This window comes from Furipterus horrens, unplaced genomic scaffold, assembly GCF_987537825.1.
Source record: "Furipterus horrens unplaced genomic scaffold, mFurHor1.1.pri manual_scaffold_11, whole genome shotgun sequence".
Taxonomy (NCBI): domain Eukaryota; kingdom Metazoa; phylum Chordata; class Mammalia; order Chiroptera; family Furipteridae; genus Furipterus; species Furipterus horrens.
In genome coordinates, this window is record NW_028327181.1 from 43,058,350 (window position 1) to 43,079,825 (window position 21,476).

General features: G+C 39.0%; 1 protein-coding gene across 2 annotated transcripts; it reads right to left on the reverse strand.

Moving 5' to 3' along the window:
* Positions 1-192: 192 nt before the first annotated feature.
* On the reverse strand, positions 193-18,963 carry ZNF286A (zinc finger protein 286A). Of its 2 annotated transcripts, none has more exons than XM_090291689.1 (6): positions 18,914-18,963; positions 18,314-18,574; positions 17,324-17,412; positions 13,607-13,721; positions 11,440-11,532; positions 193-1,986 (listed from the first exon to the last, which is right to left on the reverse strand). In XM_090291689.1, exons 2-6 carry the CDS (start codon positions 18,348-18,350, stop codon positions 755-757), a joined length of 1,566 nt encoding a protein of 521 aa, XP_090147815.1. In that variant the 5' UTR covers positions 18,351-18,574; positions 18,914-18,963; the 3' UTR covers positions 193-754. The 2 variants fall into 2 exon arrangements, with proteins under 2 accessions (XP_090147815.1, XP_090147814.1); XM_090291688.1 differs by having other exon boundaries at positions 18,314-18,505; positions 18,914-18,961.
* Between the last annotated feature and the right edge of the window lie 2,513 nt (positions 18,964-21,476).

Here is a 21,476-nt window from a genome sequence, read left to right on the forward strand (position 1 = left end):
AAATATGATAAGACATTAAACCCATCAACTTTTCAGACCCTCAACATCCCAGTGGCTTTTTCTCAAAGTGACAAAGCATAGTTTACAGAAAACAGAATGTAAAGAAATAAAATCTCCCTAATACTGTAATTATAGAAAACCAAGGATTCATTCAATGAATTCCAAGGATAAGAAAAGAACTTGATAAAAAAAAACTACATTTAAGATTTTGATCCATACTACTTCAGGGTATAAAAGCATATTTCAACTCTTAACCTTTAACTTTTTATAGCTAATATAAAAGAAATGACACTGAGAAATGAAACCATCTGTAAATCTAGATCGCTACTTTGGATTCAAAGAGCAACTCTATCTTTCTGATGATAAGGATATGAACTCTCTGCCTAACCTACCCAATAAGAACTTCCTTGGGAAATGAAAATCTATAACAGGGCTATAATGTGAAAGAGAAAGAAACTGTATTCCACAATGATTATATTGCTACCCACTACTAACGATTTCTTGAATTTCCACAAAAGGGTATTGGGGAGGGGTTAGGGATCAAAACCTGAAACCTCTGGCTAGTAATATTCATAATTATCAAATCAATGGATACAGGGAACATTTTGTTTATGGCTCAAAAATATGTACTATGCAAGTAAAATTAGATGCGTAAAAAATTGGTCCTTAAGCAGCATTTTAAGGGTCACTTAAACACTCCTATATTTAACACAGTGATAAAACCACCTTACATTTCTTCACATTTAGTAATTTTTCAGGGTTGCTCTTCTGTGTGAATTCTTTGATGTCTGATGAGGGATGAACTACACTTAAAGCTTTTCCCACATTCATTACATCTATAGGGTTTTTCCCCAGTATGAGTTCTCTGGTGTTGAATAAGGGCTGATGAATGAATAAAGGCTTTTCCACATTCGTTACATTTGTATGGTTTCTTTCCAATATGAATTCTTTGATGTTTAGCAAAGTTTGAACTGCGGCTGAAGGTTTTCCCACATTCATTACACTCATAGGGTTTCTCTCCAGTATGAATTCTTTGATGCTGAACAAGATGTGTGCTCTGACTGAAGGTTTTTCCACATTCGCTACATTCATATGGCTTTTCTCCAGTATGAACTCTCTGATGTTTAGTAAGTGATGAGCAGTGGCTAAAAGCTTTCCCACATTCCTGACATTTATAGGGTTTTTCTCCAGTATGAGTTCTTTGATGTTTGATGAGTGCTGACGAATGAATGAAAGCTTTATCACATTCATTACATTCATAAGGCTTCACTCCAGTATGAATCAATTGATGCTGCACAAGATGTGTACTTCGATTAAATCCTTTCCCACATTCACTGCATTCATAAGGTCTCTCTCCAATGTGAATTCTCTGGTGTATTGCAAGGGATGAGCTTTCTGTGAAGGCTTTCTTGCATTCACTGCACTCAAAGAGAATTCTAGTATGAGTTCTCTGATGTTTAGTTAAGTTAGCTCTGTGGCTAAAAGATTTCCCACATTCAGTGCAGCTATAGGGTTTCTCTCCAGTATGGACTCTCTGGTGTCGAATTAGCACTGAATGGTAAGAGAAGAGTTCACCACAATCATTACATTTATGAGGTTTTTTCTCTTTATAGATTCTCTGCTTCTTCCTTAAGTTTGATTTCTGTTTCAGTCTTTTTTCAAGGGTATGAAAAGCATAGGCTCCTTTTGGAACTCCATCTGGAGTAAGAAGGACAGGCTTCTGACTGAAGTTTTTCCAATATACATCATGCTCATGAGCTCTTTCTTCAGGGAGTGAATTCATGTAGGTGAACATTTCTCTCAAGTGTCTCCCCTGATTTTCTTGCTGATTTTCTAACAAATTTTCACATTCAAGGGTTTTTCCCAAGTTGGTGTCATAGACACTATTCCCTGTCAGTCTATCTATTATTGCAACCTGGCACAATTCTTCTTTGGAAAAATCTTGCCCTGAGGTTGATTCTTTGCTCTCAGGTCTACTTTCCAAGTCTGAAAAAAATGAAAATGCAAATTTCCTTCATTTTCTGTGTTCAACAAAGAGGCAGTTATGTAATAGGTAAGAGTTAATGAAAGTGAAAAGCATGCCTTTAATTAAGTGGATTTGACTTATGAGATGATTCACAGAGACAAATGGAGGGAAATTCAGAGTGTATACAGAGAAAATGAATAGACCATTTCCAAGAGAGTCAATGGTGGTGGGAGGGGGCGAGACCAGATATAAAGAAGGAGGGATGCAGATGAAGCAATCTATCACTGGGTAAACAGGAAATGAGTGTACTAAAATACCACTGCAGTAATAAATATCTGGGCAGTTATCACCTTAGTGTTGAGGACAGCTACAACTTATAAATTATCAGTCATCCAATCCTACTCATATCCAATTATGCATTCCATTTCTAGTTTAATTTTCCCTAATAACGCTTTAATAATATACCCCTGATCAAAAATCTCCTATGAGCTCCCAAAGATATAACAACAAATACATGAAATTATATATGTACAACATTATCACCACACTAACTGGGACAGCAAAAACTGGTAACATATCAAATATCCTACTTTGGAGAGCGGATTAAATAAACATACACACATACAATGGAGTACTATGCAACTTTTAAAAAATAAGAAAGATCTCTACATATTGCCAGAAAGTGATCTTCAGGATATATTAAATTAAAAAACCCAGAAAACTACAAATTAGTGTGCATAGATTGCTATTATTTGTGTAGAGAAAAAAGGGGAGATAGAAATATATCGATATATTTGGTTATATTTTTCAAAACCAAGAATACATAAATAAAATACTAATAAAAATGATTATCTATAAGGAAAGTAAGAGAACAGAGGAGGGCAGGGATGGAAGCTAGACTTCTCTAAATATATCTATTATAAATATATTAGAATTTTTATATCCAATTTAAAACCATAAATCTAAAATAATTTAGAGTGTGGTTTAAAGGAATAAATACAGCAATAAAACAGAACAGCAAATTCAGAAATAAAGTTAAGTATATATAAGAATTAAGGACAATATAAGATGATATTTTAGTCAGTGAACTAAAGATAATTTGTTTTCCCAACAAGTGGTGCCATGACTGTTAAACATTTAGAAAAAATTAAGTTAAATCTGTCCCTCATTCCATAGAGCCAAACGATTCTATTCATTCATCTCTCTACTCTTCTACGCATTTATTCAACAATTATCTATTGAATATCTCCCCTATACTAGGCTCTGTTTTAGGTGCTGGGAAAACACATACACAGTTATTATGCATGTGAGGAGAGAGGGAATTGAGTCTAACATTCACAAATATATCTAAAGCTGTGCCTGTAGTAAGCACTAAGAAATGAAGGCAAGTGACGCTATGAAAGAATGTAAGAAAGGCAATGTAGGGAGCTGAGGAGATGCTTCCTCAAGGAAGTAAACACAGATGAACTAAAGTTTCGCTTCAGCTGTGTTTCAGGTGAGTGTTCCAGATAACAGGTATAAAAGCACTGACTTGAGTGCTTCAGGTAGAGGGAAAGATATGTACAGAATCCCTGAGGTGAGAGAGACATTCAAGAAAAGCACAGTTGTTGAGAGCAAGGACTCTGGAATCAGAATGCAGATTTAACGCCAGCTCTGCACCTTACTAGCTGTGTGCCTCTCTACGTCAGTTATCTGTTAAGGTGGGGCAATAACAATACCTACTTCATGAGGAATAGCAACACCTACCTAAATAAGCCATAAATGAGAATATTTATAAAGCACTTAGAATTCTGATACAGCATAAATGCTACATATAAAATATTAATACAATGTTAGTATAGGTATAGAGATAGAAAATTCAAAGTGTAGTCCATAGACCCATAGTTCTAAGATCAACACTATTTTCTTCTCTTTTTTTCTTTATCCTCGCCCGAGGACATGCTTATTGATTTTAGAGAGAGGGAAAGAAAGGGAGAGACACATCGATGTGAGAGAAACATCAATTGGCTGCCTTTTGTTCACACTGCCCAACCAGAAATACTGGCAACCCAGGCATGTGCCCTGATCAGGAATCAAACCTGCAACCCTTTGGTTTGCAGGACGATACCCAACCAATGAAGCCACACTGGCCAGGGCCAAAACTATTTTCAAAATAATTTTTAGATGTTACCTTTTTCATTGTCACAACATTTGCACTGATGTTGCAGAAGCAATGGCAGTAAAACTGTTCATGACTTGGCATGATTCAGGACAACGACAACAAACTTACTAGTAGTTATTGTATTCTTCCCATCATATACTCTTGGTTAAAAAAGTAACAAAGGCCAGTTTCACTTAAAAACGTCTGTTTCACTTAAACAGTAAACATTATTAATTTTATTAAACTTCAAACCTTGAGTACACACCTTTTTAGTGTTCTGGACAGTCATAAAACAATCCTGGTCATACCACAGCATGATGATTGTCTTGAAGATAACTACTAATGAAATAGTTTGAGTTGTGAGCTTAACTAGCCACTTTCTTCATGCACAACATTTTTTTCCTGAAAGAATAACTGACAAATTCTGTTATCCATGTTGGGCATTTGGCAGATATTTTCTTTAAAATGAACAAAGTGAGATTGTCAATTCAAGAAAAACTGACAGTGTTTTATAAAAGTTGAGCTTTCAGGAAAAAATTAGAATTCTGAAAAACTTTTAACTACCACTGTGGTCTGATAGCTAGTCTGGGGCCCAAGAGCTGGTATTCCTAACAGTTAATGATTTTTCTGACAAGGTTAATGGTGATATTAAAAATTATTTATTATTGTATAATGTAATGTGTCAATATTTGGAAGATCTGCATAACTCAGTAAACCAGTATTTTCCAAAATATCAATAGATTTTCATGTAAGACTATGAAAAACTCATGGATTTGGTTTCAGATGCCACACTGTTAACTAATCTTTAAGAAATTACCACTTACCCACTTTTTCCCAGTATAGGAAGAGGCTATAAAGTACTCCCCACTTTTCCAATTATTTTTTGGTGTGAGGCTGGATTTATTTCACACAGGTCAACCAGAACAATATATCATAACAAATTGTATTCAGAAGCAAGTGTGACAATATTACTGTCTTCTGTTAAGCTATACATTAAAGAGGTTTCTAAAAATGTAAAACAATGCCAATCTTCTCAATAACATTTTTTGTTGCACCTAGCTGTTTTTATAAAAATTGCTGTTATCATTAACATGTAATGGATTTATAATAAGTATTTTAAAATGAATTATCTAATAGTTTAAAATCTTTCTCAGTTTTAATCTCTAAGACAGTAAGTATTGCTAGATATAACTCACATGAACAAAGCTCTTTAGGGTACTCAATAATTTTTGGAGTTAAATTAGGTCCTATGATGCCAAAACTCTGAAGAACCACAAAGACAGAGTACAAAAACGGAGGGAGAATAGGTGTAAGATAAGGTTGGAATAATAAGTAAAAGATTTTGCAAGATACTGAAGGTATCAGAGACTTTGGTTGTTATCTTAAGAGCAATGGGAAGCCATTGAAATGTTTTAAGCAAAAAGGTGCTATCAATAGCTTTGTATTTTGCAAACATCTCTCTCATGATATAAAGAATGGAGTAAATGGAGGCAAAGATGGAATCAGAGATCATCACTGTAGTCCAGGCAAACAAAAGGGAGGTGGACGGATGTTAACAATGAAGAAACAGACAGAATATAATGAGATAAATACAATGAAGAATTGGATAAAGGAGAGAGAGGAAAGTGTAAAGACTTTATAGATTTATGGCTTGTACAATTTGATAACACAGTGAGTGACATTAAGACAATTACTGGGGAAAAGATCCTACTGGGGGATGGAAAATTTGGGCACATATCAGGTGTTCACTTTTAAATATGTTGTATTTGAGGTGTCTTTGGTATAAGCAAACGGAGACATCAGTAGTTACACAAATGTTCAGAACAGGGGTCCCAAGGAGAGACCTAGGATAGAGACACAAATTTGGGGTTCATTTTCATCTAGATAAGAGATAATAATTTGGCTATGGGAACAGGTGATACTGCTGATAAAGAAAGCAGAGGCTACAAACAGGTGACCAGTTGGACAAATCTGGCCCTCAGACATTTGTTTGGCCCCCACTGTTGTACAAACTTTTGATTAGTTGCCAACAGTTAAAAATAGAAAGGTTTCACATAAAAATTCAAATTTTGGGTTTCTCTTGGGGAAAAAAAAGAAAAACTGGATGCATACTGAATGACAACCACCAATAAGAGCAGAGCCTGGAAGCTACAGCCCACTGCCTACTTTTCTAAATAAAGTTTTATTGGAACACAACCATACCCATTCATTTATAAACCATCTATGATTGTTTTCATACTACCATGGCATACTGAGTGTTGCAGCAGAGCCCATATGTCCCATAAAGCCTAAATTATCTACCATCTAGCCCTTCCCATAAAAAGTTAGCCAGCCCTGGAGCTAAAGCTAATGGAGTGCTGGCTACCCCTTTCGGCTGAGGCACATGCTCCTCCAGTTTGCTTGCTTCACTCAATTACATTACCATGGCCCATGCAGGCACTCGGGTTTACAATCCCGGGTATACAGAGGAAAGGGAGAGTGAAACCAAGCCTTGAGCAATCCAAACATTTAATTGTTCAGAAAAGAAAGCTAAGAAGATACAGTCAGAGAAGTAAAAGGCAATTCCAAATGGATTAAGGATTTAAAGAGAAAATTAAAAGACAAATATACTAGAAGAGAACAGAAACAAATATTTCTATAATCTTGGAGTGTTTCTAAGCACTAATCAGAACACATAAAATAAAAGATTGTACATTAAAAAAATCACAACAAAACTAAAAGGCAAAAACTAGAAAAAATATCTGTTAACATGACAAAGAAATACCTCACATATGAAGAGTTCTCATAGATGACAAAGACAACGGCCATACCTCCCACCAAAAAGAAAAGACACCAGTGGTTAACAGGCAAATCACAAAAGTGAACAGGCCTGCGAGGGGAACAGACACATCCACATCACGGGGGAAGATTTTTAAAACTCTCTCAATATTCAGTAAGAGAATATTTAGGAAAGATTTTCTTTCTGATATACATACTATAAATTATATTTAAAACAGTATTTTATTGGAACACAGATAGTAAACCAGAGAGCCTAGAAACAGACACAAGTTTATATGGGACCTGAGTTTACCACAGAGCTAGCATTACAAATCAGTGACAAAAGATAACATTTTTCAATAAATAATGCTGGACTATTGGTTGTGAGCTTGAAAAAAGACAGAATTTGTCCCCTATTCACTCCATGTAAAAAAAAAAAAAAACAAAAAAACAAAAAAAAACAAAAACCTGTTAAACAAAACTCAGTTTAAAATAAAGTACAGATTACCTTCAATATTGGAATAAGGAAGATAATTCACAAAAAAGCAAAGTATTAAAAAATTGATACATTTGGTAACACTAAAAATTTTAAATTCTGTATGCATAAGACAAAATAAAACAAACCACACTAAAGAATCTTTCCTTTTCTCATTGATTTATAATGGTACTTCTGTCATATATAGTATATAAAATATATAAAGAATCCCAAAAAATCATAAAAATGTGAATGGCCCAATTTTAAAAAATAGGGAAAGGATGGCAAAAGGTAATTTACAAATAAGCCAAAATAGTTAACACCCATATGAAATACTCAAAGTCACTGATAACCAGAGAAAAGTAAGCTTAAAAATATGAAATATATAACCACATTCATCAGACTTGTAGGAAGGGTGGAAATGTGGACCTAGAGGTGTAGAATGGGCTGGTCAAACACCGACATATGGCAAATAAAAATCAGGAGGGATATCTTGGGAGTGAGGGGTCTCAGCCCCACACTAGGTCCCCAGCCCATGGTTCCAGTGCTAGGAAGATATGTCCCAGTCACTTCTGGCTGTAAAAACCAATGGAGATTGAGTTGGTGGAAGGAGCTGCTGGATTCCCAAGCAGTTCCTGTTACAAGGCATGCACACAGACTCACTCAAGACTCCCTTCCACTGAGCTCCAGCACTTGTGCAGCAGCTTGAAAGGCACCAGTGGCATAAAGGAAGAACTGAAGTGTCTAGCACTAAGATGAGAGCTGGGGGACAGCTTTTTCCAAGACAGAACTGCTGGCGAGGCCATTGCTCCTCTTCTGAGCTCTCCCCAGACAGAGCCACAGAGCACAACAGGCACTGTCTCTGAGACTCCATCCACCTGGCTCACATAGTTTGCCTCGCCTTGGTGATTCCCTAAGACTCCACCCCACCCAACTTACAGGCCAACCCAAGAGGTTAACAGTGGCTTTTACATATGAATGACTTGTCTTGGCTAATGCTTCTGATCTTTCTAAATCTTCTCAAGCAAGCAGCAGCTGGTCTTGGTTCACAGCTTGACCTCACTAAGGCACCTGCAAGCACAGCACAAGAAGCAGCCAGCTACAGATCACTTTATAGCTATGCCAAGTGGCCCCAGACAGAACACAAGTAGCCACCAGAGCCCTGCTGAAGTAAGCCCTACTCTGTGAAATGGGCCTCTGCACAGCTGATCCTCCACATAGGGCAGAGTTTGGTGGTCAGTGGTCACAGCCAGTCCTTACAGCTGGTTCCTCCCATTGGCCTGCCAACAGCAATCAAGGCTCAACTACAAGAGGAGGGTTTACACAACCAACACAGAGGGCACACCTCCAGTAGCCAGCCTCAGTGATAGGGGGCCTGTGCCACTGGACCCCAGAGGACACCTACTACAGTAGGCCATGCTACCAAGACATGGAGTCAAAGCAGCTCTACCTAATACATAGAAACAAACGCAGAGAGGCTGCAAAAATGAGAAGACAAAGAAAAATGGCCCAAATGAAAGAAGGGAATAAAACTCCAGAAAAAGAACTAAACAAAATGGAGATAAGCAATCTTTCACATGCAGAGTCCAAAACACTGGTTATAGGAATGTGCAAGGAACTTACTGAGGACCTCAACAGCATAAAAAAGATCCAGCCAGAAACACAGGATTCATTACTTGAAACAAAAAACAATTTACAGGGAATCAACAGTAGAGTAGATGAGGTTGAGGATCAAATCAATGATTTGGAACATAAGAAAGCAAAAAACCACCAACCAGAACAAAAAGAAAAAAAAAAAGAGGATAGTATAAGGAACCTCTGGGACAACTTCCAGCATACCAACATTCACATCATAGGGGTGCCAGAAGAAGAGAAAGAGTAGGAATTTGAAAATCTATTTGAAAAAATAATGAATGAAAACTTCCCTAACTTGGTGAAAGAAATAGACATACAAGTCCAGGAAGCACAGAGTCCCAAACAAGGTGGAAACAAAGAGGCTACACCAAGACACGTCATAATGAAAATGCCAGATGTTAAAGAAAGAATCTTAAAAGTAGCAAGAGAAAAGAAGAGTTACCCACAAAGGAGTTACCATAAGACTGTCAGCTGATTTCTCAAAAGAAACTTTGCAGGTTAAAAGGGACTGGCAAGAAATATTCAAAGTGATGAAAAGCAGGAACCTACAACCAAGATTACTCTAGCTATCATTTAGAATGGAAGGGCAGATAAAGAGCTTCCCAGACAAGAAAAACTAAAGGAGTTCATCATCACCAAACCATTATTATATGAAATGCTAAAGGGACTTATTTAAGAAAAAGAAGATCAAAACTATAAACAATAAAATGGCAAAAAAAAAAAAAAAAATCTAGCAAGAATTGGACTTGAAAAACAAACTAAGCAAGCAAGCAGAACAAAAACAGAATCACAGATATGGAGAACGATTTGATGGCTACAGATAGAGGGGGAACTGGGGGGAATAGGTGAAAAGATGAAGGTATTAAGAAGCACAAATTAGTAGTTAGAGAATAGTTATGGGATGTAAAGTACAGTATAGGAAATGGAGAAGCCAAAGAACTTATACGCATAACCCATGGACATGAACAATGGTGTGGGGATTGCCTGAGGGAATGGGAGGCACTGGGTGGAGGGGGACAAATGGGGAAAAACTGGGACAACTGTAATAGCATAATCAAGAAAATATAATATAAAAATATAAAATATCATTCCATACTCATCAAACTGACAAAATTTACTAAATCTAATAGTGTCCACTGTTGGCCAGGATGGTGGTAGGTCTTTGGCAGTTCCTAATAAAGCTAAACATGTGATACATTAAGATCCAGTTATTCTTATTCTGGTTATCCTCCCTAAACCAACTCTCAAGATGAACATTAGGAGTCAATAAAAGGACAATCACTGTAATTCTCTTATTAATGACAAAGAAGTAAAAATAAACTGTTCTTACTATGGACTTACTCCACAGTAATTAAAATGAAAAAACACAATTCATATGTATTAACATAGATTAGTATCAAAATACAATGTGAAGTTTAAAAATTGAATTATAAAGTATAATTTTCTGTTCATATGTATATGTGTATTATATACATAAACACATAAAAACATTAAGATGTTTCACACCAACTGCACATATGTCTAGGGAGAAAATGAATAAAAGGACTTTAACTAAACCTGTAATATTTTTTATTTCTTAAAAAGTAAAAGATACCACACACCTATAAGGATGGCTAAAATTAAGAAGACAGAAGATATTAAGTGTAGATGAGGATGCAGAGCAACTAGAATCACATAATCTGCTAGTGGGAATGTAATTGACACAATTACTTTGGAAACCTTATGACAATATGTACCAAAACTAAACATGGACCTACCCTCTGACCCAACAGTTCTACCTAACATACATATCCAACAGAAACACATATATGTGTTCATCAAGACATAAAGTACAAAGTAGCACTATTCATTTAGCTAAAAACTGGAACTACCCAAGTGCCCATCTCAGGAGAATGGATAATCTGGTATAATGACATTATAAAAGACTGTACAACAATGAGAATGAACAAACTACAACTATATTGAACATGTATGTATCTACAGTAATCTTCACTGAAGGAAGCCAGGCACAAGAGTACATACAATATGATCCTGTTTACATAAAGTTCAAGAACATTCAAAACTAACCTGAGGTATTAGAAATTAGGACAAGGTTGGTGTAGGAAGGAAAAAGGGACTTAAAGAGGGAATAAGGGAGCTTCTAGTGGTGCTGGTCAGCTTGTTTCTTGATTTGGGTGCTAGTGAAAATTCATATACCTGTAATTATACTTTTATTTTTTTATATTGAAAAAAAACAGAAAGAGGCAAGTGAAGCAAAATATTAGCATGTGTTTGACCTTGGTGGTGGATGCATATGTTTATTTTTTTCTCGACGTTTGTATATATTTAAAATGCTAAATAATTTAAAATATTTTAAAAATAAAAGCATGTAGACACCTCTAGTAGTCTTTCTTAAGCACTGAAAAGTGCCAGTTCTTCAGTCCTGAGGGGCTATTATTTCTAAAAACTCCCATCGATCTGACTCACCTGAATAGCTGCTTTTGGAAACTTTTTTCTCAAGCATCAATGGTTCCCTTCCATTCTCCAAATTGTAGTTCTCAGGCTTGGAAACTGGAAGCCCTGCTCATAAAAAAATTTTTTAAAAAGAAAGAAATGGGACTTAGTTATTTGTGATGGGCACAAACATCTATCCTAGAGCATAGTGCCAACCCCCTGATCTACAAAGAGGACAGAATATTACAGGAAGCTCTGGAGTGAAAGAAGATGGACCTCTACATGAAGCTTAAAATATCTGCAGCAGGAGTCTGTTTTTTCCTGTCAAAAAAGAAAAGGACTTATCATTTTTTACTAAGGAAGTTCCAGGGAGACACCGCAGATCGATCCCTAGCTTAGGGAAGAAGCTGGAGAAAATGGGACCTCAATGGCAGCACCATTGTGATAACTAAAATTGTCTTCGGCTTTTTCTTCCTTCCTTCTTAAGTTACTGGAACACACTTTCTTAGGGACTAACATAGTTCTTCCCACGCCCATATAAACACGTACATACACACACACACACGCAGGAAGTCACAGGATCCAAACTGGCCAAAGTACCCTATTTCCCTGGCTCTAGTGGTGTTTCACTGATCAACATGTGGCCTTATTTGCTAAAACTCCCAGGACAGAAGCACTACCTTTTTCCTTAGCTCTCTAACTGGAAGGAGAATATAAGCATAGAGCTGCCAATGGCCATCTCAGCCACATGGGAAGAGCCTAAGAACAAGGCCAACACAGGGCAAAGCCAAACCACATGATTAAAAAAATAAAAGAAATTCCTGATAATACATTTGATTCCCTGAATCAAGATTTTGTTCCCCCTGGGGAATGGAATCCAACGCCTGAATCCTACCCAGACCCAGCTCTCTTCATTAACAGAAGCCTTCACCTCCAGGGGATGGACTGCAACACCACTGCCTGAGGACAGTGGTGGGAACCCAGTGCAGCCAGGAGAAGGGAATGGGAAGTGAAAGAAGTATTTACCCCCGAGGGAAGGGTAGGACTACACGCTGGGCCCAGCATTATGGCTGAAGGAAGAGAAGACAGAAATAATTATAAAGTCCACACCTTCTAACCCAGATTCACAATGCGCAGCTAAGAGTGAGCTTAATCAGATCAAAAACACTCCCATGTTTCCCACCTCCCATCAACATGCTAATAGAGTAACTCTTGCAGAAAGACAGTAAAGAAGCTAAATTAACTTCATGAAACCACATTGTGAAGGCACAAATGGGCATTAACTGCTGGGCTACAGTACTTGACAGAAGCAAACATATGATGTAGTATTCATATTCACCTTGATGATATTTCCAAATCATGGTGTGGGCAGTACAGTACAAGTAAAAATCAAGTCTTATTGCTACAGGGAGAGAGAGCAATTCAGTTCTATCAAACGACTGTAATTTAAGAAACACAACCAATACAGGAAGTACCTATAGAGAAATAGCACTAAAATCTACATACGAATACCATTCAATCTTTTTGAGCCCTGAGCTATGCGTAGGAAAAGCACAACTTTAAGTTACCCAGCAGGACACAACAGCTGGGGGAATAAAATGCTGAGGAGACTTCAGAAACTAGATTTCTAGAAAGTAAGGTTTTGCTTCATTCTGTATCAATATAGACAAGCTGTTAGTACGGGCTTTTAGTTGAAAACCCGTAAGGCCATAAACTTCAAAGCAGAGAAATACCTTACAAGTGATTTCCCCTCCCCAGAGGTAAGCACTGTACCTCAGGAGTAAGGGGAAAGATAAAATAGAACCTCCTGAAAAACAACAAGGTAGCATCGAGGTGACCAACGGTTACTCAATTCCAGAAGAGAGTCAGGAAAAAGCTACTCTCTCTTTAAAAAATAGATAAACTTATTTAACTTACAATAAAGATTTTTTTTCAAATCAATGGAAAAAAGATTTTCCCCCCTTTAAGCTAGTGTGAATTAGGTTTCTGTCACTTGAATCCAAAGAACCCTAATATCAAACAAGCATAGACAGTTCACCAAGAACCTAAAACAGAAATAGATTTTCTCTGGGTCCAAAGCAGTTAACACTTCATGACTCCTGAATGGAAAAGTGAAGGCTTTGTTAAGCTATTTTACTTCCCATAAAGTAGTTTGTCCCCATGAGCAGCCTGCAGAGTCACAATGAGACCCTGTCCTTACACAGCGAGACCAGGTTCCTGTAGTTCTCCAGCATCACTTCCCTTTGTGTGGGATCCAGCTTCCCCCACTCCTCCGGGGTGAAGTCCATGGCCACATCCTTGAATGTCACGGATGCCTAAGACACAAAACATACTTTTGTTCACTGTCTTTCACTTGAAGGTATCCCTTTCACCCCGTTGATGGTGGCCCTGGAGCAAAGGGAGTGAATACATTTGAAAGGGGAAATGACAGAGAAAAATGACAAGTGTTCTGATAGTATTCAGATTCTGAATACTCCACGTGGAGTCCCTGGCTATTAGTTATTTACGCCAGGCACGCTGTGCTAGGTTCAATATGAGAACCAGAAGACATACAACTATGGTTTCTCCACTGAGACACTATAATTTTTCTAGGGAATAAAGAGTTAAAACATGAACCAATGACTCAACATGTAGTTTGGCCCAGTAAACAAAATATAAGCAGACCCTGTGAATGGAGAAGTCATGGAATGAGAAGACTGACAGTGAGCACCACGTCCAACTAAGCGTGGAATCAATGCAAGGCAAAAATCATTAATTGAAAGAAGATGACAACAAACTGTTCAAGGGGACAGGTAAAACTCACACATGTTTATGTGTAAATATCACAGAATTACATTTACATAAGACAAAAAATACAAAACTGTACGGAGGCAGACACATGTAAGTGTTACATGCCTTTTTAAATAAACCCATAGAGAATGGGAATACTATTCCAAGGTTGCTGAAATGAATATATATCAAATGCTATAACTGGATAGAAAACACCATCTATTTAAACATTCATGAAGCATCTGCAAAAGTAACAAAGTAAATTTAAATAAATCCCAAAACATAAATAGAACAGAGAAATAACTATTAATTTAAAGAATATCAGAATATCAAAATAATAACATAAAATGTAAAACCAATGCCAAATTGCTAAAACTGTACTCAAGAGGTAATTTCATAGCTTTAAGTACTTCCATTTCATTAAAAAATAATGTAAATAAATGAACAAAGAATACAACTTAGAGAAATAATAACATTCTAAGAAAAACAGAATTACAGGATAAAAACAGAAATTGAGGGAGGGACAAGAAAACTAGTACTATAGCAATGCTAATTTCCTGATTTTGGAAAATAAGAATAAAGCAAGGTATAATGTTAACTTTTGGAGAATATGAATGGAGAGTATATAAGAAATCTTTCCACCATTTATAACATTCCTTTAAGTCTTAAATTATTTCAAAACAGTTGCCAAAAATGAAATAATCTAAGACTTAAAAACATACAAGAATCATTCTTGGAAAATAAAATGTAAATTACTAAGTAGCCACTAAGTAGACAAGAAATTTTGAGGTAAAATGACTGCGATCTTACAATCTGCATATCCATAGCTAAACCGATACTCAACAGAAATTAACTTCTAGACCATTAGAAGAAAAATATCAAAACAAAAATGCAAACCATTGTACAAACGCAGAAAAAATACAAAAGGAACAAAGAAAGCATAGTAAACAGAATTACAAAAACTGCATGGGAAGAAAAATTTGAAACATACAAGGAATCATTAATGTGAATGAGTTAATGTCCCTTTAAAAACTGAAAAAAAGCCAAATCCTGTTTACACACAGATACCCTTAAAAGCACCCCAAAACTGGAGACAGGGTGGGGGAAATTGAAGGAAATATCACAGGTCTGAATACAGTAGTGTGAGTTCAACAAAAGCATATGGAAGAATATACATCAGTCTGTTATTCCCAGGGACTGAATTTAGTGAGGGAAGTAATATTACTTTTATTTATTTATTTATTTTTGATGTATCATTTTGATTGATGAGGATTTTGAACCATCCTTTAATCTTCAGAATAAATTCCACTTAATCATGAAATATTATCCTTTTATTATATTGTTGAATTTGGCTTACTAATATTTAGCTGAACATTTATGTATTTATGTTAACCAGGGGTATCAACCTCGTGTGTGTGTGTGTGTGTGTGTGTGTGTGTGTGTGGTATCTTTGTCTGGTTTGCATATCAGGATAATGCTTGCCATGTAAAATGAATGAGAGTATTTTTTTCTCTCAATTATATTTATATAATTATAAAATATTACTTTTATATTTATCCATGTCTGTGTTGTTCACCTGGCTACAATGACCAAAAATTAAAACTTTAATATTTTTTTAAAAGTCTAGTAAGACAAAAAACAGTCCAAGCAAATCTAATAAGGTAATTGTAATATTACCATCACACTAAATCTAATGCAATGCAAAAAGAAGAAAGTTTTAAAAATTTTCCATAAAAGGTTTAATCTACCCTGAGGCTCTAACAGTCTTAAATCTATTATCAAAGTATTCCCTGGCACCGTATTCTGGTTTTTCTCGGCTGCTGTGCCTGGCCAGTTTAGTTCAGGTAGTATTAAGTCCACCTCTGACTCATGGGCGGTGTGTGTGTTTCTACATGTGTGCGCGGGCATATTCAACAAGTCTGCCCAGCGAGAGAAATACACTTAGATCTGGACAACAACCAGCCCAAGAATGGGCCTAACACCCATTAAACAGTTACCCCTTAGACTTTTGCTGGAATGACTAGGAGGGTAGTGGCCCTTTTCCTCTGATCTGCAATGGGAAGATGTAAGCCTTGATTTGGCAGGGCCAGCACTAGGAGAAAAACCTGCTTAGGAGGAAAACCCATAAGAGAGAAAAGAAAAGGTCAGTGAAGTGGAGGAAACAGGTTCTAATGTTACTACTTGAGGTCTGTTTCTAGTCAGACCTGGATTTTTCAGTTATGTCAGTCAATAAATATCTTTTTTTGGCTTACATCAGTTTGAACCTAGCTTTTCTCAGCTGCAACTTTAAACTTCTTGACTAATAAAGTCTTCAATACTAATGTAAGGCAGTTGAGAAACAATGAAGACTGGCCAGTATATAAGGATCCCATGAAGTCACTTTTACAAATGGGACCAATGTACAATGTCTCCTTTTTACACTTGGGATTATAGTAGCAAAGAAAAAGGCTAACTCAGGAATCTTTGGGTTGTGACATGCTCTTTTCTCTTACCCAACTTCTTTTAATAAAAATTTCAAATATACAAGTAGTTAAAAGAATACTCTATCAATCTGGGTGATAGAACAACCAGAACTTAAATTCAAAAATTCTTAATATTTGCTGTTGTGGGACAGATTGGAAAGTAAGTTGCTTCAATTCTAAACTTCAGTATTCATCATCATAAAGGGCTGGATTTTAACTCTTTCAGTGAAGCCTTCCATAGGCTTCCCTTCTTAAGTACTCCTTAGAACTTTTGAGTACTTACTGTTTTCATCATTATTTTCATAATTCACTTCAGCACTAAAGGAGCTTTCTTAAATTCTTACTTAACGGTCATATGTATGTTGTTTCCCCTACAGAAACATAGTTTAAGATATGTCCCATATGTTCTTTTAAAATAGTTTTCTAAGTTATCAAGTTCAAAAATTAGCATAATAGTCTGAAGAAGGGTAATGCTCCTTACATGCCTGTTACACTAGATGAAGAAGACATCATGGGTTAGCAGAAAACATTCTCTGCTGAGTTCATAGCCGCCGCAGTCGTCTCAGATTTAGAACTCAGCTCTCCGGTGGGCTCTGGTGGACAAAGACCCGCCACATCAGAGAGCGGGGTGTGCGTCTGCGTGAAAAACTGCGGGATTTCAGTCACCGGTGGAGACGCCCACTCACCTGGGACCTGGCTGTCAGGCGCAGAGCGGCCCCTTCTCCCTTTTCTGTGCTCTTCTCTGGGGAAGAGGGAGAATCCTGGGAAGACACAGCTAAGGGCAAGAAAGCAGTAATTATGGGATCTACACCCATCTTGTGATTCAAATTTACAAGAGTAAAAATCCCTCCACCATATTAACAACGCTCCCTACAAACACCGCCACCTGAAGGGAGCCCTAACTTCTAATAATCCTAGGACAGTGGAGAATGTCCAGGAAGGGTGCTCCTTGGGGATTCAATTCATTGTTGCTATAATCATAACACCTACTGGTAGGTGGTATTCTCTAACCTGGAAATTGGAATAAGTCCATTTATTTCCAAGCTTCATGTATATTGAAATAATGTAAGAAAAATAGGCTCGGTTGTAGCTTATCTAAACAGTGGATTACTGGATCCCACTTCCAAACAATCAAGATTAGTTGAGTCTGAGGTGCAATGCAGAAATCTCACAAGCACCCGGGGTGATTCTGACCGGAGGTCACAGACCAAACTTCAGGGAAGACTGGGGTAGTCAGTTACTGACTTCTATGCCCGTTTCCTACTACGCACAACAGAACTATCCGCGCTACTGGAATCCTAAGATTACTGTGCAAAGCGAAATAACAGGTGTGGGAAAATTTTTTTCTGCCAACCAAAAAGCTCAACTGTCAGCCTCACGGTAGTTGGACAAAAGGAACGCGTGAGGAACAGTAATTGAGGCTGTGCTCATGCCTCAGACGCTGACATTTCGCTCCCTCTCCGCGGCGGCCCTGGAGGATCCACTGCGCGCCCGGCGGAGTGGAAGGGGGTGCTCCCACACCAAGCCCTCCCTCCTCGCTCGGGGAGCCCGTCGCTGCCCCAGACAAAGGAGCCAGGCAGGGCTGCCTGCCCAGAGCCGCCTCCCGAAGCAACTGATTTCTCTCGGGAAGAATTTCACCCTCCCGCAACCCGAGTCAACACTGCAGCAACTCTCACCTCTCTTCTCGGGCATTTCGGCCAAACCGCTCTCCATGGTCACCAATCCGCCGGGTTCGGAAGATGCTGATCTCCCCACCCCCTCAATTCAGACCTCTCGGGGCAGGGGCCACCGAGCCCTCCTTCCTGCTCTGCGGAAAGGCTTCGATCAGGTCGGGTCCGCTTTCCTCCTCGGTCCTACGCGGGTGGCACCTGGAAGCCCGGGGACAGCATCCCTGAGACTGGATCCTCAGATGCCTTTCCTGCCGCTTGGAGTTGTACCTGAGGGGACCGAGCAGCTGGGAGAGACGGCGCTGTGGCTGCCGCCGAGGTGCAAGGCGCGTAGAGAAATCCCGCCGGGGTCGGGGCTCTCTGCAAGGCCCGCGACTGCCCCGCGCCCCGCCCGCTGCGCCCCTCGGGCACCACGCTCGCACCCAAGTCCCCGGGAGGCGGCAGCCGCGGGAGGGATTCAGGCCGGAGCGTGAGGGGATGGGGCTCATGGTCTGCCCTCCAGGCCCCTTCGACAAACGCGTGCTCCAGCCCCAACTTGGCACAGATCGGTGCCCCGGGGCCACCACCGAAGCCGAGCGGAGAAAAGCGGCTTCATAACGGCCAACTCACCTCCCATCCGGGCTTGACAAAGGCTATGAACTTCTTAGGCCAACTCGGAGTCGCGCATGCGTAAGAAGGAACGGGGCAAGGCTGGCGAGCCTCCCGGAGCCCCAGAACTACGATTCCCAGAAGTCTCTGGGAGTTGCCAAACTCCCTTTCTCAGCAGGTGGGAGCACACGTGGCGCGGCTAGGGGGGATGTGAACGGGCAGCAATCTCTTTCCTCTCGCGAGAGTATGTGGCTGCATCACCAGCGCGGGATCCACAACACCGGAGAGAGCGCCGACGTCAGAGATTAGGAGCGGAGTCAGTGCGGGGACGCGCGCGTGTCTGCACGTGGGACTACAGCCCAGGGTTTAGGGCTGCTGAAGCGTTCAATCTAAATTAATCTAATGTAAGATGTATTAGAGGAGCTTATGGCTTTTCCATATTTTTGACCTCCCGAAACTCTTTTGCCTTCAAGTAAGGTGAAAGGTATATTAGAAACAGCGGTGTTGTATACGCAGCCTGAGCTCATGCATCCATACATACACTACATGTAATACTGGAAATTCACGTGTGAGATAGACAAGTTGGAGATGCAACCAGTTTCAATAAATTTGAGCAACAGGTTCTTTTAAGCAAGCATAACCATTAATTTAAATTAATCGAAAGAGGCAGTTCTCTCGAAGGAGCATGGTTAGTCTCATCTTGATAGTGAACTGACCTACCCACCTCAAACTCAAAATGCTTCAAATGCCCCTCCTCTTCACAAACGCATCTGCAAACGCAAGAATGAGAATAGCCTCAACTCTTCTCTCTGCCTATCTATCACCAAGTCCTATTCATTATTTCTTAAATAACTGATTTGTCCATCTTTCTCTATTCCCATTATTAGCATTATCTTAGTTCTGGCCACCATCGTTTCACTAACTGATTTCTCTAACTCAAGTTTTCTTTCCCACCAATCTATTCTCCAAACTTTATGGCCAGTGACCATTATGCAAGAATATAATGTTACTTTACTGTTTAAAACCCTTTAATGGCTGTCAAAAACTATGGGGAAAGATAAATTTTAGTTCCCACAAGATGGCACCCCTTATCCAGCTCCTATTATCTGAGCCTCCTGGTATTCACACCCTTGTTTAATTTCACCCTGTCCCCCTTCCTCTTGAGTGTGGGTAGGATCTGTGACTAGTTTTGTTTTGTTTTTTAATTTTTTAAAAATCAATTTTAGAGAAGAAAGGGGGGGAGCATGTGAGAGAGACACAGACATCAATTTGTTATTCCACCCAATGTGACACTAATTGGGCTACCCAGCCAGTGAGCATCTGGCACTCACTTTTAACAATAGAACACAACAAAGGTGACATATTCTAAAGCTTGTCTTGCTAGGAGACGTCTTGCTGGTTTTGATGAAGGACGTGGTGACGTTCCGGAGGCCCACATAACAAAGCGCCGTGAGTGGCCTTCAGCAAACAGCCAGCAAAAGCCTAAACCCTGTCAACAACCCACAGGGGCTTGGAAGTGGATCATTCATACTCAAGTCTTCACGTGAGAACCCAGTCCTGGCTGACACCTTGATAGCCAGCTGCAGTGGACCCAGTTAAGCTGTGCCCAGACCTTCACCCACAGATACTGTGAGATAATAGACATGTGCTTTTTTGAGCCACTAAGTGTATAATAATAGTTATGTAGAAAAAAGATAACTCATACGGTGTACTAAATTAAGTGGCTACCTCCTTCCCCCAAATACAACCTGGATATCCTCTAGAAGCAGGGAGGTTGTTGGATTGCAAAACTATTGAAAAATTCATTGGAAACTCAGACATGGCTACAGTTGGTTCTAGGGTGTGTGTGTATCTGTGTGCAGATTACAAGAGAATGACAGCAACGATGGAAGACTCCTAGATGCCGCAAAGGGACTGGGGGTGTGCTATAGGGAGTGTGGGGAATTTTTACTGTTTTGTTATGCTTCTTTCTGTTCAGCCCCACATTGCTCAAGGTAAACCTTGCCCACTCTTGCCCCATGGCAGTGTAGCCTTAGAGCTGGGCTGGGAGAGGAGTAGATACTGATAAAAGCAGACCCACTCAAAGGGTTTTATTGATCTTTCTCCCCTCTGATACACACACATGTGCACACACACACACAGTGAGTCAGATGATCACTGCAAAAAAAAAAGATGGTGATAGAGCTGTTACCTGAAGGATAAAGTCACCTGGTAGAAAGAGGATGGTAAATGGGGGTGGTCATGCCAAGTTTTAACACCATAAGTTCTTTGCTTTGAAAACAACTAAAATCTCCCCAAGTACCTCCTTCTCTCCCCACATACATACATATATTTCACCTACCACTTGTGCCCTTCCTGGTGAGTCGAAGGAGGGATAGGAAACACCTTGAGGTTTTTGGTTCCCGTCCCTCCCTATATTACCAGCTTATAACCTGGGCCTGGGGAATATGGGCTCACAAGGACAAATGAAAATATCTGAAGAATTCCACTGATATTATTTAAGAACAATACACTGAACAATCTATAACATATAAAGCAGAATTAGTGGACAATTTAGAATAAAATATGTGTATTTTTATTTTTT